Raw genomic sequence first — 27,770 nt, 5'->3', positions numbered from 1 at the left:
GCCTGCTACCCACGAGTGACCTCGTTGCCCAAATGTCAAGCACAATGAGACAAGCCTATTTATGACCTATTTACAGAGTGGATTTTCCCTCTGCAAGTGTTACTTATTGCTTGCAGAAATAAACACGGTTAAAGCCGATGCTGCTGGGTTGCCTTATTCAACCGAACCCAGCGTAGCTGCGATTACACGTGCTATGATTTGGGGAGTACTACGGAACGACTGTGTGCGGCTAGATCCGGAGCTTGCCTTCAGTCCTAGTCTCATGCAGAGCATACCTCCACAACCTTTTACCAAGAAAATGTGTCTGAATATAGCCTGCCCATATATGACGGCAGCCCGAGAGTTCACTCTGGTAGTTTTTCAGCCTCCACAATCCAACAGTCACTCACCCGGTGGGCACTCCTGGGCGGGCACCATGAGGCGAGGAAAGCGGGCGTCCCTCGGAGAGAACAGCACCCACATTGGGTTGTTGTCCTGCAGCTGTCGCAAGAGGCCAGCCGTCACTCTAGAGTTCTTGGCCTCCAGGATGTGCACCACCTGCACAGGGTGACAGTGATGCAAATGATTGGTCGGTCGGGTTGAAGGTAATGTACCAGAGCAATGCAGGGACCGAGGGCGCATCCAACACTGGTGAACTGCAGAGAACGCACAACCAGTACGTTGCAAATGGTCCCTGGTCGAAAAGTGACAGTTTCACAGGTCAGTCACTCCCCTACTGGAGTTGCACAGCTGCTGAAGTAATTGGCGGCGCAGGAGCAGGACATTGCAATGAGCTGATGACTATTTTACGCGGTGATGGCAGTGCAAGCTGGAGAAAAAAAAAAGAAAAAAAATTTCATGCTGGAGATCATGGGGTTTCGAGCGCTCGCAATAATTGTCCGACGCCGTTGCATTTCCCAGAACTCCATGCGCCTTGCCTCCCCGCCTGGACGGGATGGCAGGGGCCCATTGGCGAAGTTTTGACGGAATTCGGCCCCTTACTTACATGCTATCTGGGTGTGCATGCACAAGACGCGGCCTGGGGAGACCACATACAGGCATCAGAGGGTGCATATGTGCTCCTCTCGGCTGGCAGCGGTCCCTTTGTCCGCCGCTGGCCGACGGTGAGCATGCCCACTCTTCAGTCATCTCAATGTCCTGAGGCAGCGCCTTCCGATTGTGTCCCTTTGTTTCTATTTCCTGCTGTTGGGGTGTGCAACGCCAGGCACTGACCTAAGGATAGGCGACCGCTCTATAGACTGGGTTCTTTGTTTTCTCTGCCGCGGTGCGCTGATAGCAGCCACAGGCAATCATTTGCCCATACTTTTGTTTAGCAATTACATTCCTATTTGGTTGTATTTTAAATGTGTGTTGCATCGAAACCCGGCTTAATACAGTGTAGACCGCTTATAACGTAAGTCGCCGGAGTTGCGACATCTGCAGTAAAATCGGTACCGCACTATAACCAAAACAACGATTTTCAAGGCCTGCACATATGCAAAACATGTAGACCAAGCAGCCGCGTGTATCCGAGAATTGAAGCGTCCGACCGGGAGTTTTGCATCTGTTTAAATTTACGAATGTTGAAAGGTTAATGTCCAAGTACCCGTGGTCTTTGCATGAAACAGACAAAATAATAATAATTTAAAAAAAAATGGCAACTGAAATTTCAGGCGCAGTATTGTGCCACATTCGATTTCTCGGACTGGGGCCGTATTCTGAAACGTTCGCCTAGGCGAAATTTCGCCTAGGCGAAATCACCGTGCGCGCTGATTGGCTAGTTGAGCAAAATTGAATGACGTCGGGCTCAACCACCCAATCAGCTCATCCAATTTTGCTAAAACAGCCAATCGGCGCACGCCTGAAAGCGAAAAAAGAAATTTCGCCTAGGCGAACGTTTCAGAATACGGCCCCTGATCGACGTATACACGATGTCGAAAACATGGCGACTGCGGAACAAGTTGCCGCCATTCGAGCGTTACCTGTGCCCTGATTTTCGTTATCAAGGTGGTTTCTACGCTTTCCATGAGCCATATAGCCACTGTAATGCATTTCATTGACTCAGCATGACATGACAACTTTGGTCGCCAATGAGGCGCGCTGGTTAGGCCTAGCCGGCGGGGGTGTTGGGCGGCATGCCGTCGCGATAAGCTTGCCCTTGATATATTTGTACTTGTAGACGATTACATAGAGACTACGCATGCAATCACGTGCACGGGCTGCACGGGCTTCGACGACGCTACGTCGAGTACCAGCCCAGCTACCGTATTTGGGTCTGGTCTCCAATATGCCGACGAAGACTTAGCGACAAACTGTTACGACGCTATTTCAGACCCTATAAGATCATCCGACGTATTGGCGCACTGGACTATGAGGTCGTGCCAGACGGCATTTCGCAACCAAAGCGGCGCCGTGCACGACCTGAAGTCATTCATGTGGTGCATCTTAAGCGTTTTTACGGCCGCTGACGAACTTAGGGACTTTCTTGCTTTGTTCTTGTTTTTTCTTTGTTGTTTTCGCTTTCGTGTTTGTAGCATCGGGACAATGTTTTTTTAAGGGGAGGGTATTGACATGTGAACTTCTTTATCTTTCACCGGTGGCCGCTTTTCCCCGGCTAACAAATGTTAAACGTTATTGCTAGGCGCAGGATGCGCCTGCATGTGTCGGAAGTTTCTCAACCTTATCGATGCTTCTATCAGTTGCCTGTTGTCACCGACGCTTATGTATTTTGATTTTATGAGCGACGCAAATTGTCTAGTACTTTCTGGAAGACATGCGGGCACGTGGGATTACTCTGGAACCTTCGATGACTCATGTATAAAAGCCGACGCATTTCCCCGCTGATCAGATTTCGATGATCGCCGACTGCGTTCGCCGCTATCGTTGTGCTTCAAGTGCAACTTGCTTTTGTGGGCACAGGTTCGGCCAATAAAGTCCGTTTCGTTATTAACAGTTTTGCGAATGTTTTCTTCACCGTCACTAGTACGTGACAATATTGTTTTCGGCCGGTCCCGGCATACCTCTCATAGGACCCAATGCATCGTAACCCTGCTGTGTTGCGACTGGGGGACTGCCCCCGCATCATGCGTTGCAAACTGCCACCCCGCGCCAGCCCGAGTGGTTATGTTGACTTTTCATGTCGCTTGGCTTGGTGGTTTGACAATGGGATTCGCCCAAAGGGCCGGGGGCGACACCCCCCCCCCCCCCCTATGACGTATTTTCGGTTTCCGGCAGCAAAAGCATGGCCTTTGAGATTCATATTTGCTATCTAAAGATAGTGTCTATGACGTGTGTTGGGGCCTTAAAATTGGTTTTGGCACATAGACGTTCTGTATGAAGTCCAAGGGCGATAAAGAGAGCCAACGACCTTGGTTAAATGTTGCGCACACAAGAAAGAAAAGCGGGCAGGAAGCGTGCTTTTTTCCGTCGCGCTCGAGGCACTGGGGGGATGGGAGGGTTAAGGGGCGTCATTATACTCTAGCAGCAACTGCGTACTGCGCGGTCGCCCGGGCCGCATCTTGAAAGCGATCTGCGTTGGGGGCAGAGTCTAGGCAGTGTAAGTGCGTCGGCGGCTTGTAGCTTTGTGAATGCTTTGTGTACTCGGCGCTCAGTTTACGTTGAAGCGATAGACAGTGCGCAGGCCACATAGCTCACTGCTGCTGCCGCGCTTCCTCACGCCAGCGTTTTGACAGCGAGTGTCTGCGCTCACAGAGTGTGATGTGTTCATGTTTGTCCGGGCGCGCGACACCATCCTTGTTAATATAGTTAATATAACTAGTTTATACGGACAACACAACTACTATCCTTACTTTGCACAGCTGTCTACGAATTTGCTATCGCAAGCAATGCTTCGGCTTTCGGTTGAAACTGCGAGTTTTTTTTAAAACGTATAAATTAAAATAAAATTTTGTGCTGTTCACCACTACTCTCATTTCTCAATTTTTCTGATTTCTCGGCTCTTGCGTTTCCCGAACCTTACATTTTTTTTAATGGTCCCGTGAAAAACGTATCAGCGGTGTTCTACTGTAATACATATTCTGGCAGCAAAGGTGTCAAATATAGTCACCTGCTGAATTTCAAGATGCCTGATTTGTCAGACCTGCGTGATTATTCGCACTTCCCTGCGACATTGCTACCTACCCCTAGCACAAATGTAGAACAACAAAAACATAAACTTCAGACATTGCACAGTGTTTTGGGCATGAACTATGCACGCTATGCTGCAAACATGGCGCTATAACCACATGGTGGCTATAAACAAAGTTTGCACCCTGTAAACTAGGCACGAAACTGCAACTTAAGTTGCCAATGCCAGAGAAAGCGGCGCAGGTTAGGCCTAGCAGCCTAAGCACTGCAGCTGGCAGAGTGGCTGGTGACAAGGCATTGCGGGAAGCTCACTGTCAGTATGTTTGCACTCAGACTCATAGAACCTAGTAGCCATTGAGTGCGAGATCAGACTCATGGGCTCGACTGACGGCCGTACTAGCAGAGTACAGATCGACCCCCCCCCGTGTCCGAAACACGGCAGCGGCAGCAGCTTGGCTTGGTAGAACCGCAGTTGGCAAACCAACGTACCGATCCCACGTGATAACTCCGATTGCACGGTTGTGTCTTTTGGCGGTGCAGAGTGCTTTTATGTAATTTATTGTTCCAGTGCCTCGTATTGGTATGGCAAGGTGCCGACAGGCCTTCGAAATATGTAGGGGACCACTGCAGCCCTGTTGGAAGCACCCTGCTTGCATTTATTAGGCAGAGACCCATCGCAATTCTTTTTTGGTGAGACAGTATAGACCACTTATAACGTAACTGTTTATAGTGCAGAACTGGCTACAACGCGGCCTTTCGCGACTCCCGTTTACCCTCCCATAGGACTCCATATACACGCATACCGCTTACATTGCAGCCGCGTGAGACGAAATACTGGTTATAATGCGGCTTCCGCGGGAAAATCTCGCCGACAAGGGCAGCAGCGAGCCCGCTTCTCAACAAGATGCGTGCTGCCGGTCGGCGTATGCATTATTCTATGCAATCACACTCTCATTAATTCGGACTTATTTGGCCGCACATCGGTTAATTCAGACTACTTTCGGAGCTCGGTGAGCGAGGAGCACCACAAATGTGCGACACAAAAGAGCAAGAACGGCGCTAGCGTCCAACCGAAACAAAGCAGCGGTACAGCGTACTAGAATAGGGCAGTGAAGCGACTGTCGGGGGCTGCGCCTTGACAGAGCTGTCACGGTAGGTAGCGAATGTAGCGGCGGCGCTGCAGTTGCCGACTACGCTGTTCCCGTTGACAACGCGTGTGCGATATTTGGCGTAGGCACTCTGTTTCGGCTACGTGCTCCTTTATTTAGTGCGTGTTTTTCAACACAGTTCGTGTAGAATGGTGACTCCTTGCTTCAGCAATGGGTAAGCAACACTTGAACCATTGCTACGCCCCTGGATGTAGCACTGGATACACTCGAGCGGATGCTACAAAGAAGCCCTCACTTTTCAAGGCACGCAGGACCCTGAACGACGGAGCCTATGGCAGCGGAACTTGCACAGAGCGGATAAACCACTTACGGAGGATTGTGCAGTTTGCGAACTACACTTTGAGCCGCATTTTGTTGTGAGGGATTATGTGCACGTAATCAACGGCGAAGAAGTTCGTCTACCGCGACGAAAGCCTACGCTTTCGTCAGACGCCGTGCCAAATCTTACCGAACGCCCCGGCGTACTTATTCAAGTGCGTGGTGCTGAGAAGGAACGCGAGAAAATGCAAGGCTGAAGAGACCAACAGACCAGCTAAAAAGGTACTATTCTCGAGTGCTGAAGAGCATCAGACTGCAGATGAGCCTACTGATGTTTGTGAGACAGTTTGTGTGTACCAGCCCAAAGTGGTGATGTAAATTCTGTCGTGATTGTCGCTGCGCTAAAGAATGTAACCCCGCCTAATAAGCGCTGGGTTCTGCATGAAACGCAAGACAGAAGGAATTTGTTTCACTTCGTGAACCTTTGACGCCGTCACAGGTGAAGTGAGAGTCGAAAGGATAGCTCTGGTGCTTTTCGTGTGAAGACATTTTTGCGTTATTTAACCATGGCATTGCTAAACACATTTATATTGTGCATTTCTCTGCATTAGGTTCTCAATTTTGTCATACCATGGAAAACATTTTAATGCGTTTCTAAATCATTGTACATATATGTATGTTAATACCTTCTGCATTTTGACCTGGAACATCTTGTATATTTGTGTTGTGCATTCTAATAGTATGTGAATTCTTGGCATCCTCACACCACGGCAGTGGGCAATAAAACTTTGAAGGTAATCATTATCTGTTGCAGTTTTTTTACTTCTTTCGTCTCATCTATTGATACCAGTAGACACTGCGCATGGCATGCACTGTCATTTCCAATCGGTGCAAGAAAGCATCTTTGCATCGCGGTTTTGGCTAAAATAGAGAAAGAGTAAATTTCAAACACTAGAAAATTTCATTTCACTTAACGGGGGCGTCCTGGGTGCGACTGAATGAAAGAAGTTGCGGAAGTAGCCTTTAGAGTGCACATGCCATGCAGGCTTCGATGCGCGCCTCCCCGTAGTCGCCGATCACAGCGCCGCCGCAATAGTCGCCCAAGGAGCGCGGTCGTTCCACTGCCCAATTCTAGTACACTGTAGCGGCGGAGTCTGCATCGCCACAGCCATCAGTTGAAATCATACTGTGAATGACAGCAACGCCGGAACGCTTTGAGCCTATTTGTGTCTTTAACGCCTGTATTCTTGCATTTACCGCTGCGCATAAATCCGCGTTGGCCGCGGGCTTTCGTAACTGTGTAGTCATCATCCCCGATCGCGTTGATAGTGGCCGCGGTTTTCTCCGCAGCGGTTACGGCGAACAGTAGTTTCGTTTTTACTCGGTATGTGCGTAGGCCGCATGCCTAAAGAACTGCGTAGTCGCCATGGATGATCACTTAGATAGTGACCGCGGTTTCGACTGCCAGTTGTTGCAGCAAATGGTAGTTTATTCGCCCAGGCTACGTGCGTGCGTAGGGCGCGTGCCTTCAGCACCGCAAAGTCGCCGTTCATAATCACATCGATAGCGGTCCCGGTTGCGGCAAACAGCAGTTTCGTTTTGACTCGGTGCAAAGCTGTCGAGCTTGAAGAGCACCGGCTACATCGCGATTATGTTTTCGCCAGCTCACTAGAGAAAACGTAATCGCAATGTGCGTGCGAAAGTACAAAGCGTGTCTACATGCTTGATCTACATGTTTTGCATACATGCAGGGCTTGAAAATCGTTGTTTTGGTTATAGTGCAGATATTCGCAACTCCGGCGACTTATGTTATAAGCGGTCTACACTGTATCTGTGTGTATGCTTATAATAAATATTAGATATAATGAAGATATTTTCGTGGCTGATGCAACTTCATTATAACAAGGTTCGACTACGTTACCAAAGACTCATCCAGGCTGCTTCTGCTTTCCTTGCCGGAATCAGTGCTTGAACATATTCGACGCTTTCAATTCCTTTCACTATCATTTGGTCAGATTAAGATTATACTGTACACATGTGCTGAAGGAAAGCCTCTCCTTTTAATTTCATTCTTCCCTCTTTAATTCTTCGTTAAGTCTTTCATCAATAGTTTGGATAAGTATACGAGGTAAGCTGCACATGCAGTATACCTTTTGAATTAGGATACAAGCGCAAGAACTTGATGGAATAAAAAACACACAAAACGTGTATAGTAAAAGTGTACATTAAATTCTGTGCACTTTATTTTTTTTATAATAGAAATTGGGAGTTAAAGTGTTAACTTTGACAACCAGGGAGGGATCTTGCCATGTGCACCCAATTTTTAACTTTGAATACTTATACTTTGGTTGTGAACGAAACAAACGGACGAAGAAAAGGACTAGATGACGCGAGCGCAAACTCTCAACTGGTAGTTTTATTGAAGGAACATTATTTGATGATAATGATGTTTCTTGACATCCCCTTAGAAATGGGGCGGGGACAAATAGTTTCCTAGCCTGCTTGATTTAATCAGGTTTTACAGTTTAACCTGGATATAACGAAATTGACAAATTCCCGAAAAACTTCGTTATAAAAAGGATTCCGTTATATGCAGGTACGGCACGAAAATTCGAAAAAGAAACGCTTACCCTATTTACTCGATTCTAACACACCCTCGATTGTAATGCGCACCCGTTTTTTGTAACCAAAAGAGAGGGGGAAAAAATGTGCGTGGACGCGTGTCGTTTCGCACAAGCGTGAGGTGTCGGAAATGAATAGCAAGTGCCACGATGGCGTCATATAGTGTCAGGTTAGTGAAGTGAAGCGCAGAGACTTGCACAGTAACCAAAGAGTGGCGCTGCCAGCGCGTTGAAAAAAAAAAAAAAAAACTTTTTTTTTTTTTCCTTCGGCAACATCAACTGGAAAAGGAGAGTGCCGGCTTGGCGGGCTAGGCCAGCTGCAGCAAGCGGCGGGATCAGGTTTGAATGAAGGGAGGGGGAAAGGTCACGCCTGCAGCAGCAAGATCGCAGAGTCGAGGGATGCAGGCCTGCCTCACGCACACTCGCATGCACGCACATGTGCACTCGCCTCGCAGTCGTCGTGAATTCAAGCGTGCCAAGCGCGCCGCCGCCACTTCGCATTCCGTCGCAGCGGAGAAGGTGCTTCCGGTTGCTGCTGGCGCAAAAATGACAAAATTGGGGCGAAATCTCTCGGTTGTCGGCGGGGAAAATTTTTTATGTCGAGGGGGTCTCCCGCTGCCCCTTTGTTACGTAGAGGTCTCAAATACATGTGCTTCTATGGAGTAACGGCGAGGAATAGAAAAACTTCGTTATATCCAGGAATTCATTATATGGAGGTTCGCTATAAGCAGGTTTAAGTGTACTACATCTATCGCTATCTAGCCTTTTGCCTAACTGATCTCAATCTTAAATTTTGTATTTAAAGCTTCTATCGCCACACTGTACCATTACCTAAACTTGCAATGACTCCGGTTCTATCAATCTTTTCCCTGTTTTTCTTCCAGCAATACTCCAATCGTCTCAAACTTTTCTCCACTGCTGACGAGTTAATCTTTCCATATTCTTTGAATTCCAATGCTTCTGGAAGGTGGGCTCTCCCTAAGGGTCTCGCTGGATCAATATCTTGGCATTGAAAACAAACACATGAATACAAACACCAGATGCCTTTACTATCAGTCAATCCAATTGTTTTCAATGTTTATATTATTCCTTGTTTGTCCCGGTGTTAGTTTCACCACCAGGTGACGCTTGTAAGGATCTTTCAATAATGTTCCTTCAATAAAATTACAAGTTGAGAGTTTACGCGCTCGTGTCGTCTAGTCCTTTCCTTCGTCAGTATGCTTCCAGCACAACCCAAAGTACGAGCACGAATAGGCACCAACTTGCCCAGCTTTCAGTAGTTCTTCACATTGCCTTGCACTGGTGTTGACCCCTAGAGTGCTGCGACAGAATGCCTCCGAACAGGCCAGGTGGCAGCACCTACCTCTCCAGTGCGCTGTACGAAGCGCTTGGAGAGTGGATGCCGCAGAATGTCGGACACCGTGAGGCCCTCGTACTGGCCCTTGGCTGCACGTGTCGAACTCTGCCCACTGTGCGTGGCGCCTGGCTCCTGCTTCTTCTTGCCCTTCTTCAACGAACGCCTTCTTCGGTGTTTGCTGTTTCCAGTCCCACGTTCGCCCTTGCGACTGCTGACGAGACAACATTCCTCCACTGCAGGTGCCGTCTGCACAGGCACTTCTGCAATGATAAATTTGAATTTAAATTAAACACTCAATCAACATTTCACAGTACGACATCAACAGCTTATTGTTGGAAGTGCAAATGTAGCGGGCGAAGGGAATGCAGTAAAAATGCATGTAAGGACTGCACTAGTGCAAGGGCCTCACCCTGTTTCCCCTCAAAATTTTGAAAGAAAGAAAAATTTATGTGTGGAACACACACTGTTTCCATGACCCATGTGCAAATAGTGGTTAGGCTTCCATGTGCCCCCCACAGATGGCACGCGAGAATGCGGATTCAGCTTCTTTCTCTTCTGCGCGAACTCACGCTATCTATATTGGATATCGGCGTCAGTTTTACCATCTCCAGCTTTTGTGGCTGTCAATTGCATTTCGTTTGCCTGCATTGATACATGCATTGTTTAGCTTTGCTGTGTGCAGTTTGCTTTTCTTTTTTTTCACGAAATCCCACCGAGCATTATAAGTTTAGCACGATGGACAAGCACCTTAATAGTTAGATGGCTGGTTTTAAACTGAAAGTTGTAGAGTTTGCTCTCAAACATGGCAAGTGTGCAGCAGGCAGAAAATTCAATGTAACCAAGAAGTGTGTTTGACGATGGTACAATCAAAAGGATGCATTGAGGAACTCAAGCTGCAAAAAAGCGCACTTTCTGAGGCAAGCCATGCAAGTTTGCTGAACTAGAAGAACAGCTCCTCCGCTATGTGACGGAAGCATGGAACAATGGCTGTGCATTCACAACACACATGTGTGCGAGTGCAAGCCTTGGCGCTTGCAAAAAGCATGGTGCGCGAGGACTTAAAAGCTAGTGCCGGCTGGGTACGAAGAGAGGAATGGCCTCTCCTTTCAGCGAAGCACCACGCTTGCTGTGCCAGCAGCTTCTGCACGACTACACTAGTAAGGTGCCCAGCTTTCAAAAGCATGCTCACAAAAACACACCTTGCACTGCCTGAGGTAGTATGGCCGCCACTGGAGCAGCAGGCTTGTCTTCCGGTCCTTCTTGGTCCCCGCTGGTAGCGAGACCCCACGTGAGGGGCCCCCAGCCACCGCCAGCTGTAGCGCTTTTGCCGTTCGACGACTGCTGCTGCTGCTGTGGCTGCTGCTCCACAGCGGGCCCTGGCGGAGGTGGCACATCGATGCCGTCTACCTGGAAATATCCACCCTCTACAGCTGCATGCAGACTCGGGCAGCGTACACAAATCCTTATTAAGCACTTTAATGAATATCGCCTGTTGTGCACAGCAGTTGGCTAATAGACCAGAGAAAGAACAGGCAGGGTCAAAAGTTTACAGGATGCGGGACCTCGAAAAATTCACCGACCATCACGATACTCCCTAATGCCAAATTTGAGCACAGCTCTATGCATGTTTTCATTTCACGACATATTGGCTGGTGCGGACAAGTTGCCTCGTGTGGCATGTGGCAAATGGAGTGAATTGTGGTGCACTGCCTCGCTAATCGGGAGATCGCGAGAGGCAGCACGTCGGTGACGTGTGGGCACGATTCACAGCAGCTGCCGCAGACAGACCTCCACTCATGCAGCGATTTTGTTTCCATAAATGGTATAGCTGGACGCGCTCGCCACATACCATAGGTGAACAGACGGTGGCACGCTACTCTGGTGCCATCTCGTAGCAGTTGTAGCCCATCTTGGAAGGCACTAGGCTTTTCTGCTCACGCTTTCGTCGCAGCCTCCTCATCCGCTTTCCTCCGCGAGCTCTCTTCACTATCGCCGCCTTTCATCGCCCGCTGCGCTCCGCATTCACTCTTTCGTTCTTCACTGTGCTCGTCCGCTCGGTTATGCTGAGGGACAACACCGACGCCAACACTCAATGCAGGAACGAGCACCTAAGAGCTGTGCTCTAAAAGCCGGATATGCCCGAGCACACAGCCTGCATTTCATTTGCGTTACATGTACTATCGCGCTCAGTATGAGCTACACCGCGGTAGCGCGTGGCCAAGCGCACTGTAAGGTTGTACAGTGGTGCCGATCATGACATGTTTTCGAGTTATCAGGGGAGAGTTTGGCAGTTACTGTGAGTGCGCATCGCCTCCACTCGCTTGCTTTTACCCTTGCCCTCCTTTATTTGAAGGAATTTTTCGCCATTTATTTTGCTCGTTCATTCTGTTTTTACTGAAGAAAAATTCGAAGACAATACAGCGAATTTGCCGCTGACTGGAGATGGCGTGTGAAACTTATCAAAGAATGAGCGCTACCTTCGTCCAAGAAGGACTATGCAAGTGCTTTTTACTTAATTGGACACTTTTTGATCGCGTCATGCTTCTAGCAAAGAGGGAGACCCGGTGACCACACGCGCTGTGCAATATTTTCAGTAGAAAGTTTTACCAGAGCTGTGCGACCAATGCACAACGCGTTGCCGTTGATACCGTTCCGGTGCTCGCTAGCAGCATTTCTTCTATGGCCGCAGTAGCCGTACTTTGCTTGTTTACCCTTACGCTGATAATAGCTTCCAATAACACCAGTTATCAACATATACCAGTCTCCAGTCAGTTCGCCTAAAAAAAGGGAGAGGCAGGAAACGCTTTTTTTGGATACGTCAACGTGATCGTGTGCACAGCTCTTGACTAAGAAACTTACCTGGCTTCCCAAAAGATTGTGTGATCATCAAAAGAGAGCAAAATGCGGCTGGAATGAAAAAAAGGCTTCCGATATTTCAGCGAAAACAGAAGCTGCGCTGCTTTCTTGTGTGTGACAGGAATTGGCAAGTATAGCGTAAGATGGAAAAGAAAAGCCAATTTCTGAGCAGTCAAAGAAATGAGGAACAGAAATGATGATGATGATATATGTTGTTTTCTGGCGCAAGGGCCAGCTATGGCCAAAGAGCGCCAAGACGTGGTGTACTGAGTGAGCAATGGTATGATCAATGACAGTGGTAGGTGTAGGGTGGCTGTAAAGGGGCCTAAAATTCTGCGCACTAAAGGTGCGTAAAATACAAAATTAATAAGATCATGACAATGATGTGATAGGGCGCAATGAATATGGTATAAAAAAAGCTGTGAGCGATACAAGGCACTACTGCCTCACAGAGACCCTTAGTAGCAAGAGCCTGGAGGAGAGTGCATTTCAAAATGCTGTCGCAGCAGCGTCCTCTGAAAGAGGACCCTGCTACGAATCTCTCGGGCGAAGAACTTGCAAAATGTCGATGTCGTTTAAAAAGGCTAAAACTGAGTCGTGCTGAAATACCGGGTCATTAGCTAAAAACATCGCTGGGTGAAGGGGTATGTTCTCTCTATAGGCTTGAACAAAGTGTTTCTTTCTTTCAGGTTCTATTAGAGGACACTGCACTAGGATGTGAAGTACAGTAAGTACCTCCCCACATCTAGTACAGGTCGGGGGTTCGCCTCCAGACAACAAGTAATTGTGCGTGCCGTAAGTGTGTCCTATTCTGAGCCTACAGAATAGGACATCATTTCTTCTAGATTTCGTGGTGGATGGCCAGTTCCCTAAGCGAGGCTTAATTAAATGAAGTTTGTTTAGACTCTGGGCGTCCCACAAACGTTGCCAGTGGGCTCGAAGTCTCTTGCGTAGATATGGCTTCATATCGGGAACAGGGACGGGCATGGATGTGTTTCCAGCTTTTGAGTCGATGGATGTGGCAATCTGGTCTGCCAGTACATTTCCCTCGATGTCTCGGTGTCCTGGCACCCAGCACACCACAACATGCTGCCCAGACGCATATATATTACATATTAATGAATAGAGCGATACTATTACTGGATTTTTGTGCCTTTTAAGAGATTTTAAAGCTTTTACTACGCTCAGCGAGTCTGTGTAGATAATTGCTTTTGGTATTTTCGATTCTTTGATATGTTTAAGAGCCGACAGTATTGCACAAGCCTCTGCTGTGAAAATGCTCGTTTGGGGGTGCAGGGCGTCGGCATCTGAAAATGATGGGCCAACCGCTGCATAAGAGACGCCAGCATGAGACTTTGATGCATCGGTGTAAAATTCTGGACAGGAGTATTTATGCTGCAGTTCGAGGAAATGCATTCGAATGTGTGCAACCGGGGCGTGCTTCGAAACATGTAAAAAGGACAAATCACAGTCGACAATCTGCCACTGCCACGGTGAGACCTGTATAGTGGGTGTCATTAGACGATGTTCAAAGAGTGGGACATCCATTTCCTCAGCCAGACTTCTCACACGCAACGAGAAGGGCTCTCTTACTGCAGGTCGGTTATGAAAGAGGTGGGAACTGGACAAATCATTTACGGTGGAATATGAGGGATGTTCACTGTTTGCATTCACTCTAAGAAAATACATGAAAGCTGTGTAGGTCCTCTGGAAGTGGAGGGACCACTCTAAGGAACAGAAAAATAACACGAGAATTGTAATATATCTTCACTGGAATACAAAGCAAATAACATAGTCAACAAGCCCTAGTCAAGATAATTATATGAATAACAATGTGAATAATGTATACCGAATGGATTCAGAAAGCATAAAAAACAAACGCAATATTGTAGTAACAACAGAAATAATGACATTTTCTAATATGAAAGGAAATATTAAAGGGCAAAAACATGAGTAACGAGAAAAGAAAATAGATGGAGCGGTCGTCACGCCTTAGCTGGATTCAGAAAGCATTTTTAAAAAACAAAGGCAAAATTGTAGTAACAACAGAAATAATGACATTTTCTAGATATGAAAGAAAATATTAAAGGGAATAAACAGGAGTAACAAGAAAAGAAAATAGATGGAGCGGTCATCACTCCTTAGTAGCGGGTCATGGCCTCTTGAACGGCAATCATGTTCTGTATCCTCGACGGGAGTGACGCGTACAGATTCTCAATGAAACTGTGTTCATTTTGGAGGCGCATTCATTGTTCTTCTACAGCGCTCCACAGCTTATCAGCTGATGAACTGTGCAATCCTCTTTTGCAGAGCCTGACCTTCATTCTACCCCATACGGCCTCAACGATGTTAAGGTCTGCACCTTTGGCGACCGACCTGAGACACCACACCCCTAGCATGTTCAGGAGCTCCTCGACAACCTTTGCAGTGTGGACAGGTGGCAGGGCTTGTTGGAGCAGGAAGTCCCCGTCAAGAAAAGGCCTGTCCAACGCGTAAGGGATCATGACATAATCAAGAATGTCGCAATACCTTGCCGATGTCAGCAGTCCTTCAATAGAGTGTAAAATGCCAAGTCCATCTCGGGACATAGCGCCCCAAACATCGACAGAGCGGCCGCTCGACGAGATTTCCTGCATGTAAAAGGGGTCGTAGCGGGCGTTGACAGAGCGCCACATGTGTTGCTTTTAGTCCCAGCATGTTGTGAAGGTAGACTCGTCGGAAAAAAGTAGTTTTCCAATTGTCCGTGGTTCAGCAGACGTGTTCGATCGCGAAGTTAAGATGCACCGGTCTCGTTTGCCTCGGAGAGGCGCGGCTTCTGGGCCGCAACGTGGCTCTCGAGTTTTCCTTCCGCGAGTCGTCTTATTGTCGACATGCTTGCAGACACACCAGCGGCAGCACTGATCTCCTTGGCAGTGCTGAAGGGGCTTGCCTGCGCGGTGTCGAGGATATCCATGTCCTGAGCAGCAGTCGTTGCACGAAGGTGCCGTTTATGAGGAGTGTCGCTCATGCAGCGTTCATCCCTATAAGCGTGAATGATGCGATTTACATTCTTATTCGACCTCCTCGTCAGCTCTGCTATTTGGCATTGAGTATATTGCTTCAGGGACAGTTTAATTATTTGCAGGCGCTCAGTGTTTTGGCACTCGGGACATTTTCCAAATTGAACGTATTAGTGTTTCATTGTGCACACTACACGCAGCCGCTTTCACCCAACAGGGTGCACGCCGCATCAGTCCGGAATTCGCCATTAAATAAAATGAAGCAAACACAAAGAGCCAGGCTAGATATTACCTGTTTTGTGAAGCTCGACTTGTCGAGCACGAAGTTTGGACATCAAGCCAAGGTGGTAGTTATCATTTTCGAAGCTAATATCACCACAGGGCCAAACGAGGGCGAGTGAGGTATCCACGTTGACGTATCCAAAAAAAGTGTTTCCTGCCTCTCCCTTTTTTTAGGCAAACTGACTGGAGACTGGTATATGTTGATAACTGGTGTTATTGGAAGGTATTATCAGTGTACTTAGGGTAAACAAGCAAAGTACGGCTACTGCGGCCATAGAAGAAATGCTGCTAGCGAGCACCGGAATGGTATCAACGGCAACGCGTTGTGCATTGGCCGCACAGCTCTGGTAAAACTTTCTACTGAAAATATTGCACAGCGCGTGTGGTCACCGGGTCTCCCTCTTTGCTAGAAGCATGACGCGATCAGAAAGTGTCTAATTAAGTAAAAAGCACTTGCATAGCCCTTCTTGGTCGAAGGTAGCGCTCATTCTTTGATAAGTTTCACACGCCATCTATGGTCAGTGGCAAATTCGCTGTATTGTCTTCGAATTTTTCTTCAGTAAAGACAGAATGAACGAGCAAAATAAATGGCGAAAAATTCCTTCAAATAAAGGAGGGCAAGGGTAAAAGCAAGCGAGTGGAGGTGATGCGCACTCACAGTAACTGCCAAACTCTCCCCTGATAACTCGAAAACATGTCACGATCGGCACCACTGTACAACCTTACAGTGCGCTTGGCCACGCGCTACCGCGGTGTTGCTCATACTGAGCGCGATAGTCCTAGTGTAGGCAAACACCATACTGTAGTACTGTTGTAATGGGTGCAAGCTAAAACTGGGCTGACATTTGGCTTTTTTGTGAATCTTGCAAACTTTCGACCTTGCCCGTACATGCCGCAAGAACACTCATGGGTGGGAATGCTTCACGTGGGTGCCGTCTCCCGTGGCACCCACTGTACAGTCAGGAGCAATATAAAGCAGAACACCTGAATTTAGGGCAAATCAGTTCCAGAGAAATCTCTAAGATGGAGTAAATTTCATGAAAAGGAACAATTTTCGTTCCACGTGACAGTAGCACAAAGCTACACAGGAAGCCCATATACTCAGAAAAGAAGCTTTGCAGTTGCAGAAAAATTTCTCTTGATTCAGTGATCGATCTGTGGACCAGGATACTGGTTGTGCCTAGGCCGCATGATGCAACACATATACACGGAGAGACAAAGAAAATGGACAGGTCATGCACTGTCCGCGTTACCTTTATCCTTTTGGTCATGTTACGTTGGCACTACCCAGGCACAGCTATGAATCTGCACCAACTTGCCCACCTTTCAGTCATTCCAAAGTGGACCATAATGAATTTTTCAACTGCGAAATCTATGTGGGTTTCCTCTGTAGCTTTGTGCTCCTGATGGGTGGATGCCAATTTCTTCCTTTCAGAACTTGATCTGCATTCGCGACCATGAATTTGCTTCTTTTAATGTGAAAATAAGGAAGTTTAAGTTTCTTCACAGAAAGAAGTTTCTTCACAGATTCTTTAAGAGGAGAGGTACATACTGAAGTGAAATTACTGCAATAATTTTGATTTACAACCACACGAAGCCAACTAAACAATGAAGGCTGGGGTAGCGTATGAGAAATTAACTGCTCTATTTAATTGAAATGTAATAAAGATTAGTGAAATGAAAGTAGACAAAAAGACAACTTTCTTCAGATGCGAGCTGGATCTACATTTTCCACATTACATGTGCGATGACTGCATTCACATTCTTAGGAATTCCAGTGTTTACTTGCTTTTAGTTAGTTATTTTGTAGTGTTGTAATTGTGCACAAACTGTTTGACTGCTTTTGCTTGTTAGGTCTCTTGGGACACGTCAAAAACTGATGTAGCTTTTAGTCCATAATGACTATCCACAATATATACTAGAAAATAGAACAGATTTGAATTGATAGACGGATTGATGCTCTACCCCAAAGCTACCATGGTAGCTATCCATACAGCCATCAGCTTTCCTGGTCTTTTGCGTGTGTGTACTATATCTAGTCCTATGAGTACCACTCTCAGCCATGGCAGTGGATGTGAAAAATCATCTCAACCAAAGGTGGTTGAGAGCCTTTGCTGTGTTGCCGAGCTGGAGGTGATGTCGACAAACACGAGGCAAGTTTGGCCAGCCGAATTACGCCGGAACCGGCAAGGCAGCGACGAGTGAAGGAACACAACAAGGCAGCGGACGAAACAGAACTCTCTCCCTTTATTCCACGCTGTGCTCAAGAGTATTTTGCCCGCTTGTACATGTGACGTCGGCACACGACTTAACCAGGCAGGTCTCAGCTAGTTTGCTTAGTGCCACCTGGTGAAAAAGGCACGCACTCCATGACACAACAGCGTGTGGTTTGCAACATCAAGGATGGCATCAAGGACGACATCAGGAACAACAAAGAACAATTAAAGACACCTGTGTTTAAGCTTTAGCTGCTTCAATATAAGAAAATGTTGGAATCTAAATGACACCAAGCTTGTTTGAGAAAGTGAGGTCGCAGCAATAGTAGAGCACAGCCTCGCTGCCTGCATCACGAGGACAAAGGCAATGCTGACGAGAGGTGTGCGCCCATAGAAGACACATAACTAAATACAGGCTTCTATGCACCTTGTGTCACAATAACACATCCATTCTGGGGGGCTGGACAAGAATGGGCACATACACGTGGCCATACTGAGTGGCACATACCCAACTGCACATTCCCAGTGACTCAAAGTTGTTTATTATTGGGCAGACAGCAGCGAGCAGAAAGTTGTCTATTTGGGCACATACCGCGAGGCCCAAGTTTCCTTTACATATCGACAAAAATATCCAGCAAGGAAACAACAACTGACACAAAACCCTGGGAAAACAGCTGCTTTTAGCTCTGTGTCGTGTCTCTCCTTTAACTCCGTCCATGTGCAATCACGCTGCTGCAACCATTAAAAAAAAAAAGCTTGGTTTTAAAAAATACACACCAACTAGGCTGTTTAGTAACTCTGCTGAGCCCAAGCAGACAGGAGATGACTGCAGGCTACAGGGACCACTGTTGCACCGATCGGTGGACTGCGCGGATGAGTCGCAAAGACCTTGACTTTTTTTCTTCGGTGAACAGTTGGCGTCCAGTGCCTGTCCTATACGTGTACCGAAGTGTTGGTATGTGTTTCACGAGACTGCACCTAGAGTAACAGCGAACGGCAAGAGCACAACCAGAGTACCCCACTCAGCCCAGAGGCTGATGTGGCTTCCCACGTTCTGACTCACCTCCGAGGTGGCCATGGATGCCACCAAGTTGAGGCTGCGCCCAATGCGCTCGGCGACGCTTTCTCCTACCCTGCCCGGTGGCGCGCTCCCCTCTTGCTGTTGGTCGTTGTTGTTGCGCGCGTCCAAGGAGGCCTGCAGGAAGGCCATGTCCTCCAGGCGCTGCTCGAGTGCCACACTGCCTGTGCTCTCCGCATCCGACGACCAGTCGTCCTCGCCGCTCAGTTCGTCGGGGGCGACCGCACGCCCTCGCAGAGGAGGCGACGAGGAGCGGTGGTGCTGCTCTTGCTCGGGCACCTGCACAACCGTTATAATGAGGCACATGAATCGCTGAGCACCACATGGAGCCTACGGAAGGACAAGAAACTTATCACGGGCGGGTAACCAGATAACGTGAAATGGGTGCAGAGTAGAGAGCATGAATTTGTTTACAATACCGCCAACTCCAGCAGGCATTGTTGCAGAATGGATACCAAATGATGAATGCACGTACACAAGTCTTTTAAACAGATAGCAGTATTATCAAGGAAAAACAAAAAACAAAAGCGTACAAAAGATGGTCCACAAGCAATTAACATTTCAAAATTGTCCTCGACTCTAGGCCATCTGTTTCAATTGCATGCAAATCTGAAGCCACGCTTCCAAGCATCACTGCGCCTATGCAGGTTTGGTTGGCGCACAGCTGCACTGGTGCTTTGCATGTGGGCAAGTTGGTCCGGGGGCATTTGCTGCCGTCTCATTCACTTGTGGTGCAATACATCCTTCCGTGCTATCAAAAATGCAAGTTCACCTCGAGCAGTTCCTCGGGCGAGAAGACCATGGTGGAGCCCAAGTCCTCCGTCTCGGCCCAGGGGTCCACAGTGACGACCTCCTGCTCTTGTTCCCGCTCTCGCTGTGGCTCTGGCTGCGGAGCGGTCGGTGCTGGTAGCCTGTCTCCACCCAGTGTCGTGGCAACTATGGCCGAGGGGAGTGGCGCCAACGATGCCTCCAGCGAGCAAGGCATGGGCAGCCGGCCTGGGCGGGGGCCTCCCGACTTGCGGTGGCTCTTGCCATTGCGTTTCTGCTTCTGCACGTACTCCTGGACCTGTCCTCAAAGCCAGGAGAGAGTGCAGTCACTTCTTGTAATCCCACCTCAGGGAGACCAAGACTTTTTTCACCATGGTAGCATTAGCTTCTTTAAGACAAGGAAGTAATTTCATTATTTTTCCATTTATTTTTATTTTTCAGAACTTAAACTCACACAAGAAATTTGGACAGTGTTTCTTAAATATGTCATCCGTAATTTTTTTACTTTCCATACTTCATTTCTGGATCTTAGTATAAATTACCAGAATATTATTTGTTCTTTTTCTCCTAGCTTCCCCTACATGGAAAGAGTCTGTGTCAGCTCTGTACAGTTGAACCTGCTCATACAAAGTTGTTCTGTCTTAGGAGCGCTGCGCAATGAATGTACCAAACAACAAGCAGTGCCGTGTCCCCACAAGGCACATTTCATCTCCATGTTCAAGTGATCAGCAGCAGCTGATCATGGGAACTTGCAGTGGTAGCTATGCAATGAAAAAGTAAAAGAGAACACAAAGAATTTCATACAAAGGTCGGTGGACAAACAAGGAAACTCGAAATTTTCTGTCATTAGATTCACCTATCAAATAATGGTGAGCTACCAGCCCGTACTCGTGTGTAGCTGGAAGACTAAAACTGAACTGCAGAAGATTGCGAATGTCACGTCCTTAGCAGATGCCCACGAATGATGTGGTATTTACACCTCACCGTCCCTTCAGCATGAAGTGAGCATCCTTATCAAGCTCCGATCTCACTGAACCACTGTGGGCTCGCATGCTGCCTTCTTTTGGGCACAGAGCGTGGGCTGATCGCGCTTGCTCAAAAGTGCCGATCGTCTTGCTGAAGATCACGATTAATACTGAGACCACACTGATGCATCCCTGACATCAGCCTAATGAGAGGTTAACAAAAAAAAAGAAAAGGGTCTTCCGACTCCTAGCTCAGTGCTGCTACATGAGGTCACAACTATGTGGCTGCAAGCATCCAAGTAAAGATAGAGAGAAAGAAGGGGGAAAGATAAAGCGCGGTCAGGTGTGGCTCGGCTAGAAACCTGCTGCCGGATGAAAAGCGAGTGCAAGCGACGCTGCTCCATTGCCTTTTCCCTGGTATTTTACAAGTCGAGATTTCAAGATATCAGGAGTTCGGTGCAAAAACTTTTTAGATGAGATGTGAAAACCCATGGGCTGACACCATGGCCAGAAAAAATTGACTTGACCAATATTTTCAGATACCAGAGTTTGAGCAAAGGAGGGTTTACTGTACACCAAATTAAATTGGGACTCAGAAGCCCCGTGTGTGCTTATGTTAGTCATGTTACGGATTTGATATACATGTACAGTTGAACCCACTTATAACGATACCGCTTTTAACAATATATCGGTTATAACAATGAGAAGCTGCTGCACCGTCAACTTTTGCATGTTTTATATGGTGAAATAACCTGCTTACTACAATGGCCCATGCCGCATTATCGGTTATAACGATGAAGTCTGGCTACTGGGTGTCCGTGCCGAAAGAGAACGGAATGCAAAATCCTTGAAAAGAAAAAAAGAAATTAGGGCTGCTGCACACTGCCGCGCGTTGTTTTCCAGCCTTCTCTGCATCGCCAGTCTCGCGCACCTCTCTCCCGTCACCCTTCCACCCCTCCAAAATGGAATGGGCTGCGCTCATAGCTTTACGCCGCACCACAATCCGAAACAAGAATGGACTGCGCCATCTCAATTATAGCTGTGGGTGCGCCTGCTTGCTTGCGGGCCGCTCGAAATTTGCAGTTCTGCCGACGAATTACTACGGTTGCCACACGGCGCACTTTTGATCGTGTTCAAGGCTGATCCAGATCGAATTTCTCAGTCGTGATTGACCCCCTTGTGCAAGCTGTGCAAGGTAGCCAATTGCAGTCAAGAATTTCGATCCGGATCGAGCTTGATCGCAATCAAAAGTACGCCGTGTGACACCGCTCGTTTGACTCGCCACCGAAACGGATGATGGCTGATCCCCCCGCTGGTCTTCGGCAATGCATGACATTGCCAGTGAATAGAAAGCGCATTGCTATAGATTTGGAAACGAAGTGCTTCTAACCGATGATGCGATCGTCACGAACGTGCTTGAATCGGATCGTGACAGTGGCAGCGATGAGGCGGGCTGCCTCACCGTTGTTCTCGCAGGAGTTCCTGCAGATGATTCAGTCCCTCCAGGGCCTCGTTTTCGCGAGGGACCTTTGCGAGTGAAGGATGTCAGTAAGCTTCGCGTAGAACAAGCAAAGCTGACGGACATGGGCTTATCTCATGCTTGTGGCGATCTTGCCCCAGCGTTGCCTCAGGATTTCTCAAGCTGAGAGGCTGCCACGGCAACCTTCTTGCATTTTTTAAAAATGCCCCTTTTGAGGCCACCAAAGCGATGCTTCGGCGGAAACCGCATGTCACTTGATGCCCATGACCCCGCTTTGCAGTTGTTATAGCAGTGCCATTCTTGAATGCCAACAGCCGTGGCTTGCAATTGGAGCATGCAGGAAGCAAAGTTAAACAGTTAAACGAGTCAACTCAATCAGCAGCCAGATGGAGGAAGGTGGTGGAGAGGCGCACTGGCCCCCCACTATTATAGTTTTCTCACAACAGCTCTGCCATCCTCCTATTTTGATTTTTTTCATGCAGCCTGGGTAAACAATTCTCGGTTATAACAATGGAATTTCGTGGCACTTGAATATTGTTAAAGTGGGTTAATACGGTCTTTTCAGACTCCCGTTAATTTTCCCATAGCACCCTACGCATATCACTTAGTTGCAGGAGACGAGATACCGAATAAAGTGTGGTTGTCTGGAAGTTCGTCAGTAAACTGAGACGACGAACGCTCCCCTCAAGCCGCAGATATACTCCTACGTAATGCGCGCCCACGTGCACCGAGCTCTACGACGTCACAGTGGCGAACAACCGGCGCACAACCGGCGTCTATACTCCAACAACACAACGCAACCGACCTGTCTGGTGCAGTCGGGCGCATTCCTCCGTGAATAATAGCTCCATTTATATTTTACGCCTGCCACGGTGCATCACGCCGGCCATGCATCTCAGCATTCCACGCGCGAAAGAGCGTCCAAGCCACGACTTTCTGCGCATTAACAAGCATGATGTCACGCGCGCACGAGCAAACATGAACACATCTCACTTGATGACCACGGAAACTCGCTGTCAAAATGCTACAGTGAGGAAGCGCAGCAGCAGCAGTGAGCGAATTGACCTGCATGCTGTGTCACGCATCAACGCGAAGCCGCAAAACAGTGGTGCCACTGACGAACCGAGATTTGGAGCAATTTTTTGAGCAGCAAAATCTTAATTTTGGAGCCGTTTGGAGCATACAGATCCAGATTTCGGAGCACTTTGGAGCTAATAAATCGCAGCTGCTGGACACGTCCTAAGCTATTTCAAACACTTAAAATTGACAAGCGTTATTCCGGAAAGTATTTGCTTGCTGTAAAACAATTTTGATTTGCCTCAAAATACATGAATTTCCCTTTAATTTAAATGAAGACAACAAACCTGTTCACACAGTGTGCTGTAATTAGTTGTATTGCAAGTTGAGTGAAACTGCTCAGATGTTTCCTTTTACATCGTATGATTTTTTTCATTGACAGCTGACACTATGTTTTCAGCAAGGCTCTAGCATCAGTCAGAAACACCTGGCCAGACTCAATGTCATCAATGCTATTCTGAGCCAGGCCAGTCTTGATAAGCCCCTTGTAACGCTCAGTCATTGCTTCAGACGACACCAGGTACTCTTCAACGGTCTGTTTTTCCTCGTGAAGCTCAAGCCTCTGTTCATCAACTGGCCAATTCTAAACTGGCGTCGACCGACTATTTCGACACGAGCAATTCAAACACGCTCGATTATTCAGACTACTTTGAGGCACCATCAATGACCCATAAATTGAAAGTATAAGTTCGACCGAAATTTCAGACACCTTATAAGGTACGAAATTCTATATAATTCGGAGTCCGCCTGCTAATTTGACCGCCGAGTTGAGCGGAAATACCAATATTTTGGTGTTGATAGTGATACGTCGCTGGCATCGCCCCAGCATGGTGGTCGGCCATTTTGCCGACACCTCCTGGAAACCGAAACTAGCGAAGCCTAGTTAATCCAGCACCGACCACGCCCAAACCGTAAAGCGAACTCTGGCAAGCCGTTCGGGAGTGCATTCAGGTTGGCTCCGTGTGTCCAGCATTTATTCATTGACGTGTTAACTAGCGACACGGTGGCGGCGACTTACGTTGTTTAAGCGGCGCCGACTACCCTTGATGTCTCCGCCAACGAGGACAGTGACTGCTTAACAAAAAAAAAAAAAAAAAAAAAAACGCCGTCATTTGGCTATGATAGCGCGGTCGACTCCTGCACGGCGATTTTGTAGCGATGCAATCCGCTCGATTCTATACGCAGCCCTTATCGTCCACCGTTCTCTGCCGGCTGATACCATATAACGCAGGCGGAGTGCCGCTCTTATACCACTGACGAAGCGCAAGGAGTGGCAGCGGAAAATGCATCACTACAAAATCGCGGTCCTGTTGCCAAAGGTTGAAGATTCGGTGCATGCATTGATTGTACTTTCGTCTTTTTGTGGCGACAGCATAACAATGGTAGAGATACGGACTGACCAGGTCGTAGGCAAGCGTACGTGCGCACAGGACCGCGTTGACAAACTTCAGCTTTATTTTTGGACAATCCCCCCCCCCCCTTTCCGGGATACTTTCACTTTCACGACATTTCGCGCGACTAGCTCAGGACACGCCGACGGATGATAGATGTCCTGGCACACTACTAAGTATGCCAACGCTGACGCTAGTGACGTGAAATCCGGCGAAAGTGAACGTATCCCCGAAAGTGGTCAACCGAGAATAATGTCTTTTTTAGCCACTGACGAAATAAATTCAGTTATTTCCTGGCGAATTTGGATATTTCTGACTCCCAGGCGGTCCGCATCGAGTCCGAATGAACGGTTGCCGTTCGATTTATGAAGCCGCTTTAGCCATGCGCGGTACGCACGTCTGTGGGCCACAGCGGCCAACAACCTCCTTGGCGGCCACACACGTAATGCGCAGGCGCTAATTTGGCGCACTTCGGCGCAAAATCGTGTATTTTTATCAGGATGGCGCAGGAAATCTCGTATGGCACAATCTGGCGCATTTGGCGCAGGAGTGGGAGCACTGTGCAAAAACACAGTGCACGGTGGACTGTGCCCCTGTTGCAGATGGCTTTCAAGACACAGAAGCCGAGGCGGGAGCGCTCGAATGCCCGGGCTGCCCTGAAGTAGAACGTGCCCGCCTCCCCTTCACCCCGGAGCCTTGCACGCTTCCTTCCCGCTTTCCTCCCTTGCATGTGCAAGATTGAGCCGCGATCGCAGGCTCAACCTCGCATGCTTTCACTCGCACACTACAGCACACGGTGCGCGGCACCGATTTTATCGCCATTCGACTTGAAACAGAACCTCTCGGCAACGGCGACAGCAGAAATGTGCCTGCAGTGTCATACAATTGCTATCGCAATAAAATAGCTGTTTTGGTTATAGTGCAGTACCGCTTATAGTGAGGATAATCTCGACTCTGGCGACTTATGTTATAAGCGGTTTACACTGTAGTACTAAACGATCTCTGGCCTTTCGGCGAAATGTTGCTGGGGTACCCGGCGGTGCCTGATGCCTGCTTGCTCCCGATTTAGAAGGTGTGCAATGGCAGTGAGCCTGTGGCAGCGCCTGGTGCGCGATGTGCAGACTGCTCGCTGTAAAAGGTTTATAGATATGTATGCACACAGGAAGTGAGCAGAGTGGATAAGAGAGCAAACGGGAATAGCTGATATTCTATAGTTGACATTAAGGTGAAAAAATGGAGCTGGGCAGGCCATGTAACGTGTAGGATGGATAACCGGTGGACCATTAGAGTTACAGAATGGATACCAAGAGAAGGGAAGCTCAGTTGAGGATGGCAGAAAACTAGGTGGGATGATGAAGTTAGGAAATTTCCAGGTGCAAGTTGGAGTCAGCTAGAGCAATACAGGGGTAATTGGAGATCGCAGAGAGAGGCCTTCATCCTGCAGTGGACATAAAATATAGGCTGATGATGATGATTATGCAGATTGTATGTGATTTATCACTCAACTACCCTGTGTACTGTTTGCTGCTGTGTGCAGCATGGGGGATGAAGTCTAATCGGACGGCACGAAGCCACCTTTGACTTCCTGTCCTTGATAGAAGCGTTTTGCACAGATTGCACTGAGCATTATTACTATTATTGTTATATTAAAAGACGTGAAGGCTGCAAGAAGACAGCCAGCTCACCTGGCCAAGCAGGCGCTCGATGCCAAGCACCTCGATAGTGTCCGAAGGCCGGGGAGCCCCAGGGGTTGGAGAGGAGCCATCCCAGGTGGTTGCGGGAGGCACTGGCGATTCGGGCAACTCGTCTCCATCCACCTCCACGGCATCCTCCTGCCAGGCAAGACATTGAAAACATTGCGTTACTACAGGCCTTCCCCAATTGCAGTGAACTTTTTGCAACAAGATGTAGTAATGGGTGGTTGGTAATGTGCAATTCACAGCACTGAAAACAGACAGGGCATGAAGAAGACATGTACGCAAGAGCTTCCTGCAGTAGTTCCCAATAATGCCAGTCCAAGCAAACAAAGTGCAAGTAGGATGCAATGCTTGTGTGCACCACTGAAGACTTCAGTGCAGTCCACAGCCATCAATGAACTAAACACAATAATGAGAAAATTTCATTGTCACTACCTTGAAAAGCACTTCATCAAGAAGTTACACTGATCACGAGTGAACAGCCCCTTCGACTATCAAGAGGAGCAGAATGTATCGAAAGCAGTGTTCTTGCAGTGTCCTGCTTTGTTCACTGAGCAGTGAACACGCTTAGTCATACGGTGCAGGCATTTAGGCAATGTCAACATACGTACAAGGCTTTATGTGGACATGTAAAATAACTTCCTGTGGCCCGGCAGTAGATAAAAAACAGCAGCTGCACACATGTCACTAAATAGCAAAAACACCACACTAAAGAATTGAAAAAAAAAAATCATCATGCTGTCATCAACCTTAAAATGAGCATGTTGTGCCAACTGTGCAACCTGACAGCGTTCCCTTAGTTGCAATGCTCCACTCTGTACTTTATATATGAAGTGCATTTTGGGTCACTAACCACCAAGAATATCATTATACAATGAGAAGCAATACATGTGTCCAGGGCCTAGACTTCCTCAATGACAAGCACATAGTGCTGTGAACTTCTGCAGAGATGGCTGCTCGGCGATTGTCACATTGAGTGCACTAACACAGATGAGAGAGATTGCGAGAACGCTGCACTCCCAAAACCAGCGCAAAAGGAGTTCTAATGCTGACGGACATACTACTTGGACCATCCTCGATACCTGCATGCTCAGCGGAAAGAAAAAAAAAACGGATAAAGCTGCCCACCTCCAAGAGCGAGTCGTTGAGCTGCTCCTCCAACGCCTCGTCGTCTTCGACAGGAGAGCCTCCGCTCGTGCTGTTGTTGCCCAAAAGTGCGTCGTGGATGCTCTGCCCCATCTTCTGCTCCCACAGGTGTATCCGGTCCCAGAGAACCTGCAAGGGTGTCGCACACTGTTAGCAACCTTGACGCTGCCAAAAGTCACTGCGATACCTGTCCACAGGAAAAAATACACTCCCTTCTCGCAATGTTGGCAGTGCTGGCATTACCATTTTGCACTGGTGCACTGTGTCAAGCCATGCCAGCACGGCGGCTACTCAGCAATGCACAATGAAGAAGCGAAGGAGTGCAAGGCTTTCCTGCTAAAAATG

At 47.9% G+C, this 27,770-nt stretch overlaps 1 protein-coding gene across 1 annotated transcript in view; it reads right to left on the bottom strand.

The window, feature by feature from the left end:
- Window positions 1-27,770, bottom strand: part of LOC119443719 (DIS3-like exonuclease 2) — a 114,537-nt gene that overhangs the window by 33,013 nt on the left and 53,754 nt on the right. The window contains exons 9-15 of the mRNA XM_037708429.2: window positions 27,408-27,554; window positions 26,268-26,414; window positions 19,674-19,967; window positions 18,887-19,180; window positions 10,670-10,877; window positions 9,477-9,730; window positions 390-537 (exon numbers count right to left, since the gene is read on the bottom strand). Of these exons, the coding sequence (XP_037564357.1) occupies window positions 390-537; window positions 9,477-9,730; window positions 10,670-10,877; window positions 18,887-19,180; window positions 19,674-19,967; window positions 26,268-26,414; window positions 27,408-27,554 (1,492 nt within the window). The remainder of the gene's footprint in view (window positions 1-389; window positions 538-9,476; window positions 9,731-10,669; window positions 10,878-18,886; window positions 19,181-19,673; window positions 19,968-26,267; window positions 26,415-27,407; window positions 27,555-27,770) is intronic.

The sequence above is a fragment of the Dermacentor silvarum genome, chromosome 3 (assembly GCF_013339745.2).
Source record: "Dermacentor silvarum isolate Dsil-2018 chromosome 3, BIME_Dsil_1.4, whole genome shotgun sequence".
NCBI lineage: Eukaryota > Metazoa > Arthropoda > Arachnida > Ixodida > Ixodidae > Dermacentor > Dermacentor silvarum.
Note: the sequence above shows the minus strand (reverse complement) of the source record. Positions and strands in the feature narration are given on the sequence as shown.